The 19,439-nt window shown below is 39.0% G+C and overlaps 1 protein-coding gene across 4 annotated transcripts in view; it reads right to left on the bottom strand.

Moving 5' to 3' along the window:
• Nucleotides 1-19,439, bottom strand: part of PTPRO (protein tyrosine phosphatase receptor type O) — a 196,660-nt gene that overhangs the window by 52,009 nt on the left and 125,212 nt on the right. For all 4 annotated transcript variants that reach the window (XM_037136640.2, XM_053662210.1, XM_053662211.1 and 1 more), the window contains exons 6-12: nucleotides 18,565-18,726; nucleotides 15,854-16,050; nucleotides 12,314-12,434; nucleotides 11,793-11,986; nucleotides 10,762-10,873; nucleotides 7,388-7,539; nucleotides 6,075-6,195 (exon numbers count right to left, since the gene is read on the bottom strand). In XM_037136640.2, the coding sequence (XP_036992535.2) occupies nucleotides 6,075-6,195; nucleotides 7,388-7,539; nucleotides 10,762-10,873; nucleotides 11,793-11,986; nucleotides 12,314-12,434; nucleotides 15,854-16,050; nucleotides 18,565-18,726 (1,059 nt within the window). The remainder of the gene's footprint in view (nucleotides 1-6,074; nucleotides 6,196-7,387; nucleotides 7,540-10,761; nucleotides 10,874-11,792; nucleotides 11,987-12,313; nucleotides 12,435-15,853; nucleotides 16,051-18,564; nucleotides 18,727-19,439) is intronic.

Raw genomic sequence — 19,439 nt, 5'->3', positions numbered from 1 at the left:
CACTCCTCTGATTTCTGCTCACCACTCTGACTTCTAAAAGTTGGAGTGCCTGCCTCTAGTCCTTGGATAGCATTCTTCTGCTTGGCTCTTAGCACCTAACATTTTTCTGTTCTTCTTTGTATTTCACTAGCCACTTCTTCTTGGGTTTTTTTCCTTTTGCTGATTCCCGCTCACCACTTTGGCTTTTTAAGGTTGGAGTCCACGGATAGCATTCTTTTTTCTTTACTCATTCATTCCTCCATAACCTCACCGAGTCAGTTTTCTGACTACCCTCAAATGTGTACTTCTAATCCTGAAGTCTCCGAGCTCCTATTGCCTACCCAGTGCCTGTTCTTTGATGTTTAATTGACACCTTCAAATGACAACACATTCAAAAACTTCTGTTCATTCCCCCAAACCTGCCTCTGCCATAATATTTACCAACTCAATGAATAGTACTTCTGTCCTTCCGATTGCTCAAGTCCCAGATCTTGGCATCTCCCTAGACTTCTTTCATTCATTCTGGACAGCACCTAAATTTATCAGCAGATTCTCTCAGCTCCAATTTTAAAATAAAATTTTCATCAACCTCATGACTACCATCTTGATCCAGGCAAGAATAATCTCTTCTCTGGATAGACGCAAGAGCCTCCTAACTTTAATATGACCATGTAATTTATCAAAAGAGTCCAAATTAAAATACTTTGGGAGAAGAAAAGGACTGGTAAGGAGGATGACTACTTTGTAACTGATCCATCACAGATGTAAACTAGTGTTTGAGACAAGAGGGATGTATGGTCATCCTATCTGTCTGCCTTTACCCTCACTCTGGAACAGCCTGCTCTCACCAAAGTGATCCCGTGTTGAGACTTCTCTGCTTGAACTATCCAATGGAGTGTCATTTACTCGGAGTAGAATGTCTTTTCAATGACCCTTCATTATCTGCTTCGTTGTTGCCTCTGGCCTTTTAATTTACTACTCTTCTTGCTTACTCCATGTCAGCCACACCGCCTTCCTGAGTTTTCTTTGAACTTGCCAAGCACACGGCTGTTTCCAGAGCTTTGCACTCATGGTTCCCTCCCTGTTATTGATTTGGCTCACTTCCTCCTTCAGGTTTTGATTGAAATATCATCTTTACAGTGAAACTTACCCTATTCCTACTCCTATAAAACTGCACCCTGCCCTTCATAACACTTCCTCCTTTTTTGCTTCACTTCTCGTAAATGTATCATCATTAGACATTCTATATTTAGTCTATCATCCCCTTTTCTCCACTGGAATAGGGGTAGACACTTTTGTCAGTGTGTTAATTTCTGTACTCTCTACACATAGGTTAATGGATAGCACACAGTGAAGGCTAAATGAGTATCTGGTGACTGACAGAATAAATTCATTTTAAAAAAGTATAGTACCTTAATTATTTTATTAAGTTCTTTTAACTGATGGGATGTATATATCTCACACTTTCTTTTCTAACATTCTTCCTTCTTTCCCTCCATTCATTCTTTCTTTTTTTCCTTTTTTTTTTTTTTTGTGTTCCATTGACACAATTCATTCCCGTTCTTATTTCATTGAACTCATTTTCCCTCTTTTGGTGAAGTTAATGAGGATGACAACTTAGTCACTTAGTAGGAGACCATTTGAAATAAGTATGGGTAGACAGGGAGAGGAACTTTGGTTTGCTGTGACTCACAACACTTAACTTCCTACTTACCAAAAAATAAGGACTGCATATACCCAAGCAACTATTTCAAAAATCATAAACTCAATGACTTTAATATAAGAATAAACAAATTTTCTCAACTGGGAGTGAGACCCTGAGGGGCAATACCATGTAATGCCTGGACTTGTACATAGTTAGAAATTACATTGCATCCAAATGTGTGTGATTATTTGTACTCTACTTGGATATTATGACAACCAGATTCTAATATCCTCCAAGTTCCTAATATTTGAAAGTAGTTTGACTCTTTTTTGTCCATAGTCAAATTATGTTATAAAGATTTTTAATTGATATAAAATCTTTCATGACTGAGATAGTTAAGCCGACATCACCAATGTCATTAATACCTAAATTCTAGAACAGAAACAGAAAGTCACACAAATGGGTGTGGTTAAATGTGTTAACAGGAAACAGAAGTTCTGGAAAAACACACCCAAATCCAGGAAAATATAACCAACAGATGGATATAAAATACTGAATCAGTGTTTCTAGATGCAGGCTCAGCAGTGGATCAAATTTCTCAAAGTTCCAGCTTGCTCAAGTGAAGACATTGCACTAAATCACAAATTTCTCCCAACACTAATGTCATCTAATTCCTTATCTTGAACCTGCCTGAACACATCTGTGATAGGGACAAGAGAGAAGTTTGACAACGGTGGTGTGCACATTTTTCTGTCTTTTGGTTTTCTCTGACCCCATTAGTTGCTTCTTCCCATTTTGTCTTGCTGGCTTCTCCTCCTTTGCTCAGATTCTAAATGCCGGGCTGGTTCTTCTAGTACAGACCCAGGCCTTCTCTTCCCTTCTTCTTTCTACTTCCTTCTTGGTGATCTTATCCAGACACCCCTAAATTTATGTTTCCAGGCTAAAATTCTCTCCCAATCTCCAGATACTTATACCAATAATCTCTTTATTTGACAACAGCACTTGGATGTTTTCTCAATATTTTTATATACAAGGAAGAAGCTTCGATTCTCACCTTACCCCAAATTTACGTCTTCTTTGGTTTTTCCAGTCTTTTCACTCTCGATTGTACCACTATCTACCCTGGCTGGTCAAGAGCAAAGCCTATGAGTCATTCTGAATTTCCCTTTCTCTCATTTCCTATTTTCGTTCCATCAGAAAGCCCTATGAACACAGCGTTCAAAATAGCTCTTGAGTTCTGTCCACTTTTCTCCATCTCCATTCCTACCACTTTACTCAAAGGAGCCATCATTTCCCATGGCACTTGTTTGATTTAGAATGCGGTTGAAAAGGCTAAGGACGAATAGTTCCTTAATTGGTCTCCCTACCTTCATTATTGACCCAACCAATCTATCTCCCTTGAACAACCAGAGGGATTACTTTAAATATAAGTTGTATTATTTATTTTAAATTCTCTAAATGGCTTCAAATTGCCCTCAAAATTAAATTTCAACTGTATGCCTTACAAATCCGGTACACAGTTGTCTGGCCTCTGCCTATTCCTTCTGCCTGGGGAGTTATCATGGTTTTTACTCAGGCTGCTATGGAGTATGAATAGTATCCTAAGAGTTTATGACTTCAACCCATAATTGCTTGATAGATCATCCATAATGTTAGATAACAATGATGCAAAGCACGTAATGGGCCCACTGAATGCTATTTTTGTAAGATCACCTTTGAACTTGCATGTTAGCTGGGACTAACAAATCAGATGAGTTGTTTACGGCAGCTAGGACCCTCTCGGGGCTTTATCATAGTGATAAAGCTTTGGAAAAGAAAGGCACAGGGAACATGGGCACAGTCTTTAAGTAGTTCTGCTTATCCAGAAATGAGTTTTAAACTGACATTCCTATATGGACAAAAATCACAGACAATGGTTAGAATTAATGGGCAAGCTATATTTTTCTTTTCTTTTTTAAAATGTATTTATTTTTATTTTAATTTTTGTTCAGGTACAGTTTTCTACCCTTTACCTACATCCCAGCCCACCCCACCAGCCCTTCCCACCTCCCTCCTGTCTCCACACCCCGCCCCCCCCTTGTTACTTTTCCTTAATAGAAAGATCAGGCCATGTTGGAAGCTGAGGATCTCCACATTCCTAGAATTCCAGTACAGACTTCCAGGGAAGAAGAGCAGATTGCCACCAGTGTCCCAAATTAAACTCTACCAGCAATTCTCAACAGAAGCAGTACCGCCCCCTTGAGGATATTTTGAAATATGCAGAAATGATTTTAATAGTCACAGCAGAAGTTGCCTGGATGTCTTGTGAGCAGGACACAGAAATGCTACATGTCCTGCAACAATCAAGAAAGTTCCAAACAAAAAAAAAATTGTCCCACATCCAAAGTACTTCATGACTGTCTAATGTTACATCAGAATTAATCCACTATAAATATACTCACAAGTACTTTACCATGCAATGATATTGGAATTTTTTCAAGAAGTTAATTAATTTAGGAGAAAACTGTCAGTAAGAAGAATATATACATGGAATTAATATGCTATTTTTTAAATTTAGTTTATTTATTTATTTTCGATTTTTATTTATTTTTAGAGGGGAAGGGAAGGAGAGAGGAGGAGAAACATCAATGTATGGTTGCTTCTGGTGCATCGCCTGCTGGGAACTGGCCTGCAGGGAACCGGCCTGCAACCCAGGCATGTGCCCTGACTGGGAATCGAACCGCGATTGTCTGGTTCACAGGCCTGAGCTCAATCCACTGAGCTACACTAGCCAGGGCTAATATGCTATTTTTAAAAATTACTTATTTTACTTTTTTTGTCCAAAATGTCACGTATTTCCAACTACCTATTCAATTTTAAAGGGTTTCCAACACAAGAATTTAGTTTCTGCATGGCAAATATGAGACCAAAAAAATTAAGACAGTGTAATGAATTATAGAGAACTGAAATGGTCAGGTACACTAAGGAAATACTATGCTTTGTTTTGTTTGGAGAATGTTCTAAGAGTTTTCTAAAGGTACCTCACCATCAACCATGCTACTGATGGTATTTAAGCTGCTAATAAAGCACCCTGGATCTCTCCCTACCTAGAGCTGCACATATGAACACATATGAACACATGCAGCAACAGTGGTGATTAGAGACTCTTATGAAGACATTCAGACACAGAGGATAAATCAGCAGACATCTGAAACAGTGATGTCACTAAGCCGTATTAAGTGTTTTGAGAATATTTTATTGCCCTTCTGTGTATTTCAAGTTTTAACATACAAAATAAGATCTCTACTGTGAAAATTACACTTTAAATTGGAATGCATTTATTTGGGGGGTTGGTGCTTTTAAACCAATACTGCCCCATGAGGTCTACCAAATCATTTTTGCCACTCTGGTCTCTTTTGCCTGCTGCTGATTCTAGGATTATCATCTCTGAAGTAACTATCAGAAAAGAAATGTTTATCTCAATGCATGGTAGATTGCTGAATGTACAAGCTGTGTGTGTGTGTTACATAGTATCATATCTTAGTTGTGTTTCATAACATAACAATTATTTTCACACTATACTACACAGTAAGTTCTAGCTCATTTTCAAGAATATTATACTTTCCTAATTTTCCTTCATCCACATCCTATTATTTTTTGGCATGTTACCTCAACTTTAATTTAGGTTATTTCCCCCTTTCTTTTATTATATAAAAATACATCTAGTCTCTTACTACTTAACTTTTGTTTTTAATTCTAGAGTTTACCTATACTTATGCTTGCTCAGTTATTTATAACTAGTCAATATAAACTTGTTCATTTCTTCACTTACTTTTATACTTCTTATATAGAAGAACTATGGATCCTTTTATTTTATGTAAATTCAAACTTACTCATATAATAACGTGTAGCCATCAGGCAATTTCATATGATTTTTAGAAGAGCTGCATATGAACATATATGTGGAGTATCCTTATTCTTTTATTGTAAATTATTTTATTTTATCTTGATTTTACATTAGAGTTAGGACATTGTATCAAGTTTTTAAAAATTAATATATGGGTTGTTTTACCTAGGAATTTTAATAGAAGATATTAAAGGGAGCCTTACATACCAGTTACAGGAACAGGGAACGGCTTCTGATAGGGTTGAGCACACTGCCCTGGAGAATCTCTAAGGTCCTTCCATCTTTAAAGTCCTGAGACTCCTTAGTTCCTCCTACCTTTACCATGAATGGCAAACACTCCTGTCTCCCAATACAGTAAACGCTGCATTCGCAGAAACTTGTACTAAGATGAACACACTTGCGGTAGCGTAAACAAGTATTTTGCACTTATAAGAGAGTGAGCCGTTTTTCCGGTTGCCTCATTGAGTTGAGAAGACCATGCTAAACTGAGAAATGCAAACGGTAGTTCCCCCAGCATGTTATTTCCACTGCAGCCTCTCCCCCACCGCCAGGCACTCAGCTTACCGAGCTTGACAAGGTGGAGGGTGGAGGTATTACTTCCTCTTTCAGTGCAAGCAGTTACTGAGAGATTGTAGATATCTCCTGGGGGCAGGCTGAGAATTGCAGTCATGACATTGCGTGTTACCTGTAAGGTCAGGAAAACTGAGGGTTTAACCTCCTAGTAAACTTGAACTGTAATACCATTCTAAACAACTTCAGGGCTATCGCAGACATGGCCTCTCTGTTCTGTGATACAATCTACAATTGATTACACCCTTATAATATGTTATTTCCTCTAAAAATGATATGAATTCCTCATCTGAGCCAAATGCAAAATAGCTCTAAACACACATAGTACATATCAAAGCATGTTTGCCATTAATTTCCGTGTTTGGAATGTGTATCCCTCTGATATTTTTCTTCATAACTCACAGAAAAATTTAGAAAAGGCAATTGGTGTGTTGCTCTGGATACATACACTTCTCAACCTAGATACTTGGCTTCTTAACTAGAGATTGTATTTCCCAGCTCCCCTGCAGCTGGAGGAAACCAGGTGACTCCATTCTGATCAATGAATTGTAAGTAGAAGTCCCTTGGGCAACTTATATTTAGTTTCATTCACATCCTATAAGTGCTGGCTTTCGCATCCTCTCCTTCCCCTTTTGCAGGCTGGTATATGGACGGGATGCTAATGAACATTCACCTCTGCAGATGAGAACTACACAGAGTGGCCCCAGGAGCAACGAGGGAGAGAGAACCTGGATGGCTGCGTGACCCTTACAGAGGAGGCGTCCCAGTAGCTCTGGACTAGCATGACAGAAACATAAACTCTGATTTTCTTTAAATCAAAGCTATTATCATTTTTGTTTTGTTTTGCTTTGCTCTGATTTATTACAGTCATTTAATCTGTACCCTACTAATGCAATGTCAGTAAAGTTAATACAGGGGAAGAGAAATCACTATTCCTACCCTAAATCACTATTCCTAACGTACCCAAATATTTAGGAGTTTGGGGATAGATGAAGAAAATATTGAGATTTATTAACTGTGGTTTTCTTGAAAATGTTTGGCACCCTAAAGAAAAAGCTCAAATCGTAACTTTAAATATAAGTGAAATAAATAGTTACAACTATTTCAACTACTGGAGATTAAAAAGTAGGCTCCATTAAAAAAGGGGAACTTAATTTTGGTCCACTAGCCTAACTTCAGAGCCAAGTACAACGCCAACTGACATACAAACATTTGTTTAATATTTCAGTAAACTTTGTTTAATGGTTTTGCATAGTTCATGCAAGCAAGTGTCCACATGCCCAATAAAGGGATTCAAAGCAACATACGCTCTTTTTAATTTTCTTCTTTCCTTCGGCAACGACCATCCAGTGCAGCATTCTGGAGTGAGAGAGGTCAGTAGAGTCATCCCCGTACGTCCAGCTTATGTACAACAGACTGTTGAAATATTCCACAGAAGTGATTTCTGGAGCCACTGGGGCTACACGGGGGGAAACAAGAAACTTGAGTATAAGAGACCACTAAGAGTTAAAGTACTTATCAATAGAGCATGAAACCCCATATAAGGTTAAAGAATTAAAATTCACACCATGATGGTCCTGGACACCTGTGGGGCTCTGAGGACTGCAGTGAACATACATAGTGCAAGGTTTGGTGGTCCCTTGCACTATCTCAACCCAAGAATACCAAGGTCTATTATAGAAATTTTGCAGTTGCAAAATTCCTGGAATGTTCACTTGTTCGGGTATGCTTATGATGCATCAATAAATTCATTATTAAGCATTGGTGAACTTATTTTCAAAGAAGTACTGGAAACTCTGGGATTCTATAATAATATCTTTTTTATTGGGTGTGGTGAAGATGTGTATTGGAATAAAGGGCAGCAGGATCCATGAGCAGAGGGACAGAAAATAAATATTATTTGCATAAAATACAAGGCAACATCACTGGCAGTGTCTTAATTGAAGTGCTTTGCAGAAGGTAGGCTCTTAATAAATGCTGCTGAAGCAAGAATAAAGGAAAGAAGAAAAGGTATTTTTATCATGCTGCGAAATTAAATTCTCTCCAATGCTGAGTTTATTAATTTATTTATTTTTATACATGATGCAGCATAAAGCCAACTAAAATATTTGAATTTCTACAAATCATAATGAATTATTTTCTTTAAAATGGTACTGATATTCAAAACATACATAACTAAAGATGCTTTGAAGGAATTATTCACTGACAAGATTTATAATAGAGTAAAAATACATTTTTGTTTGATGTGAAATAACAGTAGCATTTCCATATGTTTGACAATAAAATCTTGAAATATCAGCAATGTGCCTTAGCAAGTAACACAAACCCATATCACACTTTAGAATATTCTAATAAAGGATAATAACCCTGGCTTCTTTATAGCCTCTTAATATATTCCTACATACTTTGTCATATACAACTACCTACACTTACATTTCTTCAAAGGATATTTTCTCATAGCCTAATTCTAGTGAGGACAAGAAACATATTTAAAATTGCAAACCCAGAAATATATATCTCCACTCAGATTTTTGTACTCCATGCTGTTACTCTAAAATCCAGCATGGTGCTGAAGGACCACAAGATGTCACTCTTTGTTTATTAAACACTACCTGGTAGCCCAGCATAATCATGAACTGAGACTTGCAGACACAGTAAATTGCCTAACAGCGACAGTAGACTTGATGTCTAATAAATCACACCTTACTCAAATATTTTGTTCCTCTTTCCTTTTATACCACACATTGTGGCAATTCAGGTCACAAGTAAAAGCACAGGAAAGTGAAGTATGAGATCCTCCTTTGCTTTAAAAGTGAAATGACAAAAGACCAAAAAAAAAGCTAGAAGTTTAACTAGTTTTAAAAATAAGTGTAAAAACAAATCAGCCACCATTACATATTACTAATGATTTAAACCACATAATTTCATTTGCACAGTATCCTGTGGGTTATTATGTCCATATTATAAATGTGAGAATTGAGACCACCTGCATCAATAGGCTTAGATAAGACTGTGAACCACCAATGTGAGCATGACTTAGTAGTTTGTTCCAGAAAAAGATAAGAAATCACCAAAAACCAATTTATCGAAGATAATAGACTGCTCTCTTCGGCAAGTAGCTTGCTGATTAACCACAGTATTACATATCCTGTATCCAGACTTGTGTTGTCAACCTAAACTGTTATATTGTGATCTCTGTCCAGTCCCAGTGGGTTCCCAGCTTTGAAAGGCACACCTGACCACTGGCGTCCAGGACTCCAAATCCTACCACGAATAGCAAGTACTCCACTTCCAACTCCCCCTCTGTGACACTACAGTGGCCTGCAAGGCGGTGCTCTGCCTCACTGCCCGGAGTGCTAAGGCACTGAGGTTTGCTCTGTTAGCCAGTTGTTAGGAAATGCTTTGAGTTTTACCAATGATAAAATAGAAGTCTAGGATCAGTAAGATAATTTGCTCACAGTTCTCAAGTTAGAAATTGGCAGAGCCAGGTCTGCTCAATCAAGCGTTCAGAGGGGATGTCTGGGCCTTTTCCAGAATCCCAATAAAGTTAAACTTATAAATTATTGATACAGTGATGTTTAATTACAATAAATACGTAATTATTAATACAGTCAAAAGTGTAACACGAAGCTTATTAAATGATTGGTATTTCTCCTCTTTTGAGCAAAAAAGGAGTGCTAGACATTGGCTAGTAAGAAAAAGCGATGAACTATACAAGTTAATTGTGTAAGAATTCACACATGATTTTTCTTTTATACTTTAATTTATAAATTTCAACAGAACAGAGCTAGATGTGTTTAAGAGAAACATTTTGCCAAAATTATTCTTCATCTAAAAATACTTTTTTCCTTTTTTGGTACAACTCTGATTATAGCCCTATAGTCCAACCCGAAGTTCTTGAAAAATATTAATTCAAACAACCAGAGTTAATGTCTCTTTGATGAATTTCCTGTTTTCATTGTTATCTCTAATAACCTCTGCCATCTGTGCTACATGATGATGAACTACATAATTTAAGGCTTCAAGATCTAACATGAACATTTTAAAAAATTTACTTAAAACTTTGTATTTTGTGAAGTAGCTTATTTAATTGAGGCAATAATAGATAATAACAGAGAATGGATAATTTATCATCCCTGTTTTCCCCATAAAAAAAACGAGGCTTAGAAAAGTTAACTTGCTCAAGGTTGTACGTGTGTGGTATGCGGCAGAGCCGTGATTCGAATCTGGGTCTACCTGGCTCCGAAGCTTGTCTTAACTCCTGCAGAGGACAATACTGCAGTCAGCCTGTGACTTTAGAAATGGCTTAATTAAGGGGAGGCAGTCTAACAAATACAATCATCAAATGGGTGAAGTCAATTGAATGCAGAGTGAAGCTAAGAGCTTTGCCTGCTACATCTCTAGTCTAATCAATTTCCAACACAGGCACATAACTCAAGGGCAGGGACTTAGAATACAAACAAATCAAGGACAGTAACTCAGGATAAGAATAATATTTTAATTTTTAAAGGCTACCATTTAAACAAACAATGGATGTTCGGACTCAAGCACATTATGTTCCAAGAAACTGGAGCTCGGTCAGTCCTGCATGAGCGACTAACACTTTCCGGAGGTGCGTCCCTTCAGAACCACCACAAAAGAGTGTTCTCTCCTCAGAAACCATTTCCCTCACACCGCTCACCTGTTATGAAGCTTATGGTGGAGCCATCACAACAGCTCAGTTCCGGGTCTCCCCATGTCACCATGGTCACTCGAAAGTTGTAGTACCACGCAGGTAACAGGTTAGCTATTCTCTAAAAACAGCAAGGGAACAAAAGTCTAAGGGGCAAAAGCATATTTTTGGAATAGAGTTATTTTTACCAACCATAAAAAGAATTAATAACTAACTTTTGTTTTTCTTTTCTGTGCCTTGTTGTATACACCAAATTTTCCACTAAAAATGCCTCTTTTTGCAATGAGGTGAGGTGTAAATAAAATGTTATGCAAAAATGTAATATAATTTTCAAAAGTGATTCAAAGGTATAGAGTCAACTATTTCCAATGTTGGTTTTATTTTGCACTTTTCTGTTACACAAGTGAAGTAGTACTTATTTGCAAGTGATTGTATGCACACATCTCCCTATTTCTGTGCCAAATGACTTCTAACAATTCTGTATTCCCCCAGCTTGGACCATAAGCACATGCCCTTGATGGGTGGCAATTACCAGAGCTATCTGCTGGGTAGAAGGCAATCGTGTGTGACTGGTAGGTAACCTGCCCTCTACAAATTATTCAAGTTTTAGGAAGAGCAGTCTTTACCTGCTCCCTAATGACGTTACATTACAGGTATTTAATTGATTTGTAGATGTCAAGAACTGTCATCGTTACAGTTAAGCAGTGTCAGCCAATCATTAAGTAATGAAAGGTAATCTCTTGTGTTTTTCTCCCTTGGGTCAGTGACAAACAGTAAATGCTTGATAGCGCTACTAAAATAAGGACTAACAAATAAACTCAATTATGGGTGAAAGCTAGTTTCACACAATTCTCTCTCTTCTTCAAAACAAACAAACAAATAAACAAAACCAGAGAATAATCTCAACAATAACAACAACAAAAACAAAAAAGCCTTGATAGTAGCAAGCTGCCTGTGTATATTTGCAGACACCTTTTTCTGACACTTGGTACATACAGGCATGTCCAGAACAGTGTGCCAGACAGTTAAGGAGAAATTACCACGGATGCAGTTAAGGAGACAGTCGCTGCTATTTCATAGTAGGTCGTCCATTCTGATGTCATTGTTGCAGGACTGAAATAAAACATTTCAACCACGTATTTTCTGAACACTCCTAAGTAAGGTCTGGTCCAGCTCAAAACCACTGCTGTAGGGCCCAAGGGGTAGAGCATTAAATCCTTTATTCCAGTTGGAACTAAGGAGAAGGGGGAGGGGGAGTGAAAAAAGAAACCCAAGAAGAAATGTTTAGTATTTTAGTAATGGCTTCAAACTTCTTTTTAATAACTGAAGTGTTCACCCTTCTGATACAATCATTGAAAACTAAACATAGTTGCCCCTGATTCGCTGCTCCCCACCAGCAGTAAATGCTAGAACTGTCCACCAGCTGTATAATTGTAATAGTTTCTTACTCTGAAGGTAGGATATTGGGTGAACAAGATGATGATAATAACATGATCTTGGACATTGCACCCCTCCAAACAATACTTAGATAAAGTTATTATTCTTATAGTTGGCAACTTACCAATGGCAAATGTCACAGGGTCTGAAGGTGGTCCAATCAAAGGGCCCTTTCTTAGGTACATCACAACCTGGTACTGGGCACCAGGAACCAGATTTTCAATAACGGATTTGCTTGAGTTCACCTTTAAAGCAAACACCCAGTAAGGTTTCTTCAGAGCTGCAGTTTTAGAATGTGACACAGAAGCTAACATTGTATTCAGGGATTTTTTGTGAACCCACAGATGCCTTTGAAATCCAGAATCCTTTACTCAGGCCAGGAAGGTCAGATTCCAAAATCAGGGTGATTTATAGTTTGTGTGAACAGTGAAGAGGGCCCAGAAGATTTCAATTCTATGGCTGGATTTAATAAGCCCCGGGAACTGCTTTATACCCATCAATGTCAATTGTAACTACGTCCACAAGAGACACATCAGCCTCTAACTGTAATCAAATCAGCAATACCATAAGGATAGTCTGATACCCTAAATTGTAGTGTCAGCTGATTACATTACAAATATCAGTGCAGGAATGCCCTTAGTCCCTTGTCACCGCGAAGCACATAACATCTAATTATGGAGATGGATATGACTTCAGAAATTACCTAGTCCAAATTTCTCGTTTAATAGATCAACAAAGTAAAGCCAGAGAATGGCCAAGGTCACTTATTGAGACTCTGTGGGGGTCTAGAAGCCGAGCCTGTGACCTCTAGTCCACACTTCAGGCTCAGCTTGGAGACAAAGCAGAACACAGTTTGCAAGGTTACTATGACCCCACACAACACTGTTGTCCAGAACATTTCTCATTGGATGAGCTCTTCTTTACTGTTTTTTTTAAACTTTGGTTATGTAACAAATACCATATAGAGAAACATACAGAAAATAGATAAATAAAATGTAGCCATTCAAGTTGAATGTTGCTATGCATAGGAATGATGATTAAGAAGCATACTGCTTTAACCTTTAGTGCTTCTAACTTTAACACAGTCTTGCTTGGTGGAGAGAACGCAGGTTTTCTATTCCGACTGCCTAAGATCAAATTTTGACTCTACCTTCATAAACGTGAACATTTACTGAGAATTTATAATTTTTGAAATAACTCTTACCTTGGCTTCCTCATTGACAAACTATAGATAATACTCTTATCTACCTCCCAGAGAGCTGTAAGGATATTTAAGCCAGAATATAAAAAAGTTGACTCTTATTACTCAACTTTCAGCCCCAAGATTATGTAAAATTGTAAAATTGCTGCAAAGGTGTATGAGTCAAGGGAAAACAATATATTGTTGATGGCTTATCTGTGCTATAATTTTTAAAAGTCTCAGCACTATTTTAAGAATGAACATGCCAGGCATGAAGAACATACACATGATGAGGACAAATTTAAATGAATGAATACAATGTACCTACTTGGAAGGCCAGATGTTAAGCTTCATGAACTTAAGGTTCAAGTCAAATGTGTTCTATTCCTAACACCTCTCACAGGATCCACCTACCACAGAAACCCGCGGAGCTGGGGGAGGAGGAGGGGAGCTAGCGGTGCATCTCATGGGTGATCTGGGTGAGAAGTAAAGCAAAGACCCTGCGGTACAGCTGATGGTGGAGGCAAAATAGGGAGGAGGAAACTATGAAATAGTGAAACATTATAGTAATTGTTAATGTGTCTGGCTTTAGAATCACACTTAGTTTTGAGCTGTATTTTGAATTTTCTATTCAATGTAGTCACAGTACCACTGAATATACTAAAGACATATTATTATTATTTTCTTTCTGGACAATGATTGCTTTAGAAATAACCCAGGTCAGTCAGACCAGTCCTGGTGAGAACACCTCCTGGATTCCCCTGACTGATGACCACATGACTGTAGGCCGGTTTTTGAGACTTTTTAAACTGATGTTTCTGCACCTGAAAGTGTGTATGAGCACATGGGTAGTGGGGCAGTGGATGGGGGTGGTGTGATAATACCACAATTCTCAAAACATCCGTGTGGTAATTGAGATAACACCTACCACACTGGTTTTTATTTTCCACTCTCCACTTAAAATATCCATCTCCCTGCCTATAATCTTCAACAGGGTCACGTTCACACTTCAGAAAGGTAGTATCAAGGTGTGCTTGCACCAGCCTTTTCTGGCTCATTTATAATGTACACTATCTGTCTGCACCTTTAGGCTTTTGTTTCCATGCAAAAGATACATAACTTGTACATTATCTGGGGCCAGGAAGAAATGTCCCTTGGAGCAGTCAAGTTGTAGGACAGGTTTGTAAAAGAAACACATTTTTCTATGAACGCAGAGTCAGTCATCCTGGGCAGGCTGAGGGAAGGAAGCTTATAAGCTGCACAGTGAGCTGTGATTTCTATGGTTAATTGGTTCAGCATATTTACTCCTTAATTTAATTCTAGTCAAGGGGGGGCCGCATTTTAAGGATGGGCTTATCTCAGCACTCCAAGACTTTCGACTGCTCTGAGGGCCACAGACCCTGATTTCATCTTACCAAATCACAAATCCTCCCTCTTTGAATTTCATTAAATGCCTGTATTTTTGTGGTGTAAATGGAAACATTTTAAATAGCTTTTATATAGCAAACATCTCTTTTGATTATTATACTTCCAGTGTACTCCACATGAATTAAAAATTTTTTGCCTTTAAGGGGAGGTAAATACTGTGTTTGTAAGACACCAAGAAACAGTAAAGTTGATCTAATGAAATAATAAAATGTAATAGATAACAAAACAAAATAATAAAATGCAATAATAAATCTAGGTTTTAGGAAAATAGGACTGGGCTCCATCCAGGCTTCCGGCGGGGGGTCAGGGCGCAGCAGAGGGAGTCCGCTCTCGGGCCCAGGCTGCTTGGTCTCACGCAGGACCGACGACTGGCCTCCGCCTGTATTCTGGCCGTCACTCCCAGAACTACAGATTCTCACACTGCCCCCCCCCTCTGTGCTCCCTAACTCCTAGTCATCCTGCAGAGCTCTTCTCAGTTGTGATTATTGAGTTTCTTACTTTATATACTTCTAATTTTTGAATTATTCTTTAGTGAGCCTACATTACTTTTACAGTTAAAATAACAAGAAAGAAAAAAATAAAACAACCAAAACCTCCCCCCAAGCCTTCTACGCGGTTGCCTCCTCCCCTGGGGGAAGTTTTTCTCACCAGTCTCCAAACCCTCTTGCCCCCACCCAGGCCTCCCTACGCCCACTTCCTTCTTTCGCGTGGCCTCCTGGTCATTCACGTTTAGCCTCGGCCTGATTTTATACCCATATAATTACTCCGCAGTAATTATACATTTACCTATCCAATGCTCTCACTAGATCATGCTCTCTGCAAGAGCAGGATGAATCAAAATGATCTAGATCCCCAATATCTGTCCCAGAACCTGGCAGATTGCAGGTGCGCGGTCAGTTCTCTGGAAAGAAAAACGACAGCGAAAGGAACACGGCCAATCGAAGAGGCAAAGGGAGGCTGACTGCGCCCCGGCAGCAGCTCACACCCCTCTCCTGGCCCCGGGCCGCGCCGCCGCAGTGAGTGGCGCAGTGAGCTCCACGCGCGCAGTTCCATTACCTGCGTGCAGTACTGTTTTTCCAGCCTCTGGCTCTCCTTCTGCTTCTGGCAGGTGAGTGACACCACGGACACGATGGTGCCGTTGTAGTTCTCCTGGGAAGATGTCCAGGACATCAGGGCGGTGGTTGAGCTTAAAACGTGGACACTCACGTGCTGCGGCTTCTCTGTGAGCTCTTCCATCCACTCTCCGGAGGGACCTGAGCGTTTCAAAGGAGAGCACAAGGGATGTTCATGCTGCGATGGTTGAGATGAAAGGTTCGATTTTTTAAAATCACGTGGCTTTCCTTCACCCTCACAAAGATACTCAAAATAAGACTGGCAGCCAGACTGGCGGGTCTGTCCCACTCCGCCCAGCCACTGCCCTCCGTGGCCTCACTCAGCATCGGCCTCAACGACCGCAGCCGCCACAGCAGCTCCGCTGGGTGACAGAAGCTCCACTTCCATCGTCCTGTGCGTCTGAGTTACTCTGGAAAATTCTTCGACACACAGACTTGACTTCTCTTTTAGCAAAGAGGGGACATCGCAGTGTGACACTTCATCCGTGTTTATAATCTCCTTGCTACTAGGATCTGTGGTCTCCAGGAATAATTACTTGGAGATTCAAACTATCTTCTACTACAGTTGATTGAAAACAATTCAAATTTGGCAACAGCAGGATGGAGGAGGCATCGTGTGACGATATGAGAGAGGAAATGGGCAACAGGCTGGCTTCATTAAAGAAGCTGGTGAAAACCTGCGTGATAATTTGAAGACACGGTAGGTTTCTCAGGCTAAAATATCACCGTAGCAGTGGCCGCATTAGTTTGGTTCCCTCAGGTTTCTAAAGGGGTTATTAGCACAGTGCCTAGCACAAAGGAAGGGCTCTGGAGTTGCTATGGTGATTATTATCTAGAGAAACATGCCAACGTGAAACTTCCTTTTATTTGCTTAGGAAACATTTCTCGGTTCCTTAATGGAAAGCTGTATTCCCAGGCGGGAACCCAGGACAGGAAAAGGAGCAAGTGCTGGTGTTGGGGACAGCAGCCTCTGGCTCACCGAAACTGGGGCAAGGGAAACGACAATAATGATGATGATAATGATGATGGCAAAGAGGTATAGCACTCATTATATACTAGGCTCTGTTTTAAGTCTATATGTGTCTGGGTATTGAATCCCTCAATTTCCACAACAAACCTATAAGATCAGTACTAGTGTTAATCTTACCCTCAGATGAGGTAACTAAGGCAGGAGAGTGAGCTGGAATTCACACCAGGGTTTCCAAAACCCATGTGGTAGTTGAATAAATATTTGTTGAAGGTACAGCAGAATTAACAAATATGCAAATAGTATAACCTCAGGCTACAAGCAGATGTACACACATAAAATAAATCTAGAAAAATACCGCATACACACAAGCTCTGTGTGTTTGTGTCATGTGCTACGAAACAGTGGAAACTCAGAGAGGGGAAGAGCCAGTGTGGCCAGCGTAGCCGAGGGAGTTTTCCCGGAGGCCGTTAACACTTGAGGGGACCACTAGGAGCGGCAGGGAAGTCTTTTGGTTAATGAAACAATTTTAGCCTCATGGGAAGACCTGAACAGACCTTTGTCCTTATTCTCAAATGATCTCACACCAAAGATCTCCCATGACTGGAAGACATTAAAGGCAATCATGATTATTCTTTCTGCGTGTCTAATGGCTCTTTGAGGCCTTCTACCAGGGGCAACATTTTTGGTTTCTTAAGAAAAAAGGTTCTAGGACTCATGGACGTGGACCACAGTGCAGTGATTGCTGGGGACAGAGGGCTGTAAATGGACTAAATGGTAATGGAAAAAAATGGAATAAAGATTAAATTTAAAAAGTTATATGGGACATTTCCAACATTGTTAAGCTGCTAAATAAATCAGTCTTTTCCCTCTGCCCTCGTCCTCCTCATCCTGCCCACCTGTTTGAGGACTATTGGATGAACAGAGTGGTGCTTTGCCTTTGCAGATAGTGGCAAAGTGTGTGGTGGTCATCCTTTTTGGAGAACAATTTTTATGTATTCATTTCTGTGTCTTCTTCCTGCTTACCTGGGGCACCTTGAAGTCCTGATGAGCTACATAACTGATTTTTAGTCTCTGAGCTGCTGGTAAAGGTGCTCAGGTTAGCTAAAAACATCACAGACATGCTCTGCAGGTACCGCATTTAGAGGCTACTTACTATTCTGCTATTCCTCTTTATGGGATCAATAGATGCCATCCCAAGACTTGATATTGGGCCTTTCAGGATGCTCTAGCTTTTTGTTTTTGTAGCAACTTTATGGTGACCACATAGGTTTTACCAAAGTCCAACATTTGTCTTTCATTTGAGCTCTATAAGCGCGATACCTTAATGAGACTTTTCACACAGCCCAACAATATTACATTTCTTTACGACCTTAAACACAAGTCATATTTCCAAGACTGTGTGTTCGTGTCCTTTGAGAGTTTGTGTGGCTAGTGTGAAAGGTCAGCTTAAAAAGTGTGCAATTATCACAATAATAAAAAAAAGTCCTTAAGTTAAATGCATGGGTTTGTGACTATGAAACACATATATTTCTTCTGCTCTCCAAGTGGCATGCATTTGGGATTTCCCTGACCTTGAAGAATTAGTGTCTCTAAGGTTTGATAAGTCATGCCTGGGCATCATTAGTCCCACCAGTTCCATTGTTCCAGCTCCCCTATAAGTGAAACATGGTCTTGTTGGTACTTACTGATGTAAAAACTGAGTGATTTTGCTGACTGACTCTTTCGAGTTTCACAAGATCCTGAGGAACTAAAGGTGGTCACAGATAACTTATATTTCCCAGGCTCCTTCAGTTCTGTAACAAATTCGTGTGCTTCTTCAGCCACTGTCAAATGTTCAGTAAAGTTTTCTGAATCATACATGAAAAGAGAAGATATGTAAATTGATAACTGGAAAAGCCTTGACAAAAAGTATTTTTTGTTGTCTCTTTCCTTTTGTTAAATTCAATTATATCTCTAAGCTAAAGGCATTATAAATAAAAAATAATCAAGGGTTCAAAATGATTTCATAATACTTTTAAATGACCAAAATAAAATATGGTATATAAATCAATAAAATGAGGGTGAACATATTTGTATTATTACATACAGTTACCTGAATAAAATACATGCACAAAATAGAAGTAGAATGTCAGATGATAGCAATAATTGACTTTCTCATCTGAATATAAGTAATAAAAAATAACCAGCAACAAATATCCTACGAGGTCTTTGTGGTAACAAAGAATATCCAGAAATACTTTAAAATATACTGAATTACTTCTAGTTAGAAGTAATTCTTCTGCACATATTTTCTGACACTTGTAATATTTTTATTTGCTTTTTCCCAGAACTTTCAAAAGTAAAAATAATTTTTATATTGCTTCAAAGTCCATCTCCTGTTTCTTATTACTCCATTAGCCTTCAACAGTTGGCGATTATAATCACCTCCAACAGAATACAGTAAAGTCAGATAAAAGCACGCTTGAACCTTCATGAAAATGAGCATTAAAAAAATCCTGAGTTACAAGACCCTATTTTCCATAAAGTATATTAAGGAACAGAAAAATAAAAGCTAGATTAT

The sequence above is a fragment of the Artibeus jamaicensis genome, unplaced genomic scaffold (genome assembly GCF_021234435.1).
Source record: "Artibeus jamaicensis isolate MK-2021 breed Jamaican fruit bat unplaced genomic scaffold, CSHL_Jam_final contig_233, whole genome shotgun sequence".
Classification (NCBI taxonomy): Eukaryota; Metazoa; Chordata; class Mammalia; order Chiroptera; family Phyllostomidae; genus Artibeus; species Artibeus jamaicensis.
This window is presented reverse-complemented; position numbering and strand designations above follow the sequence as displayed.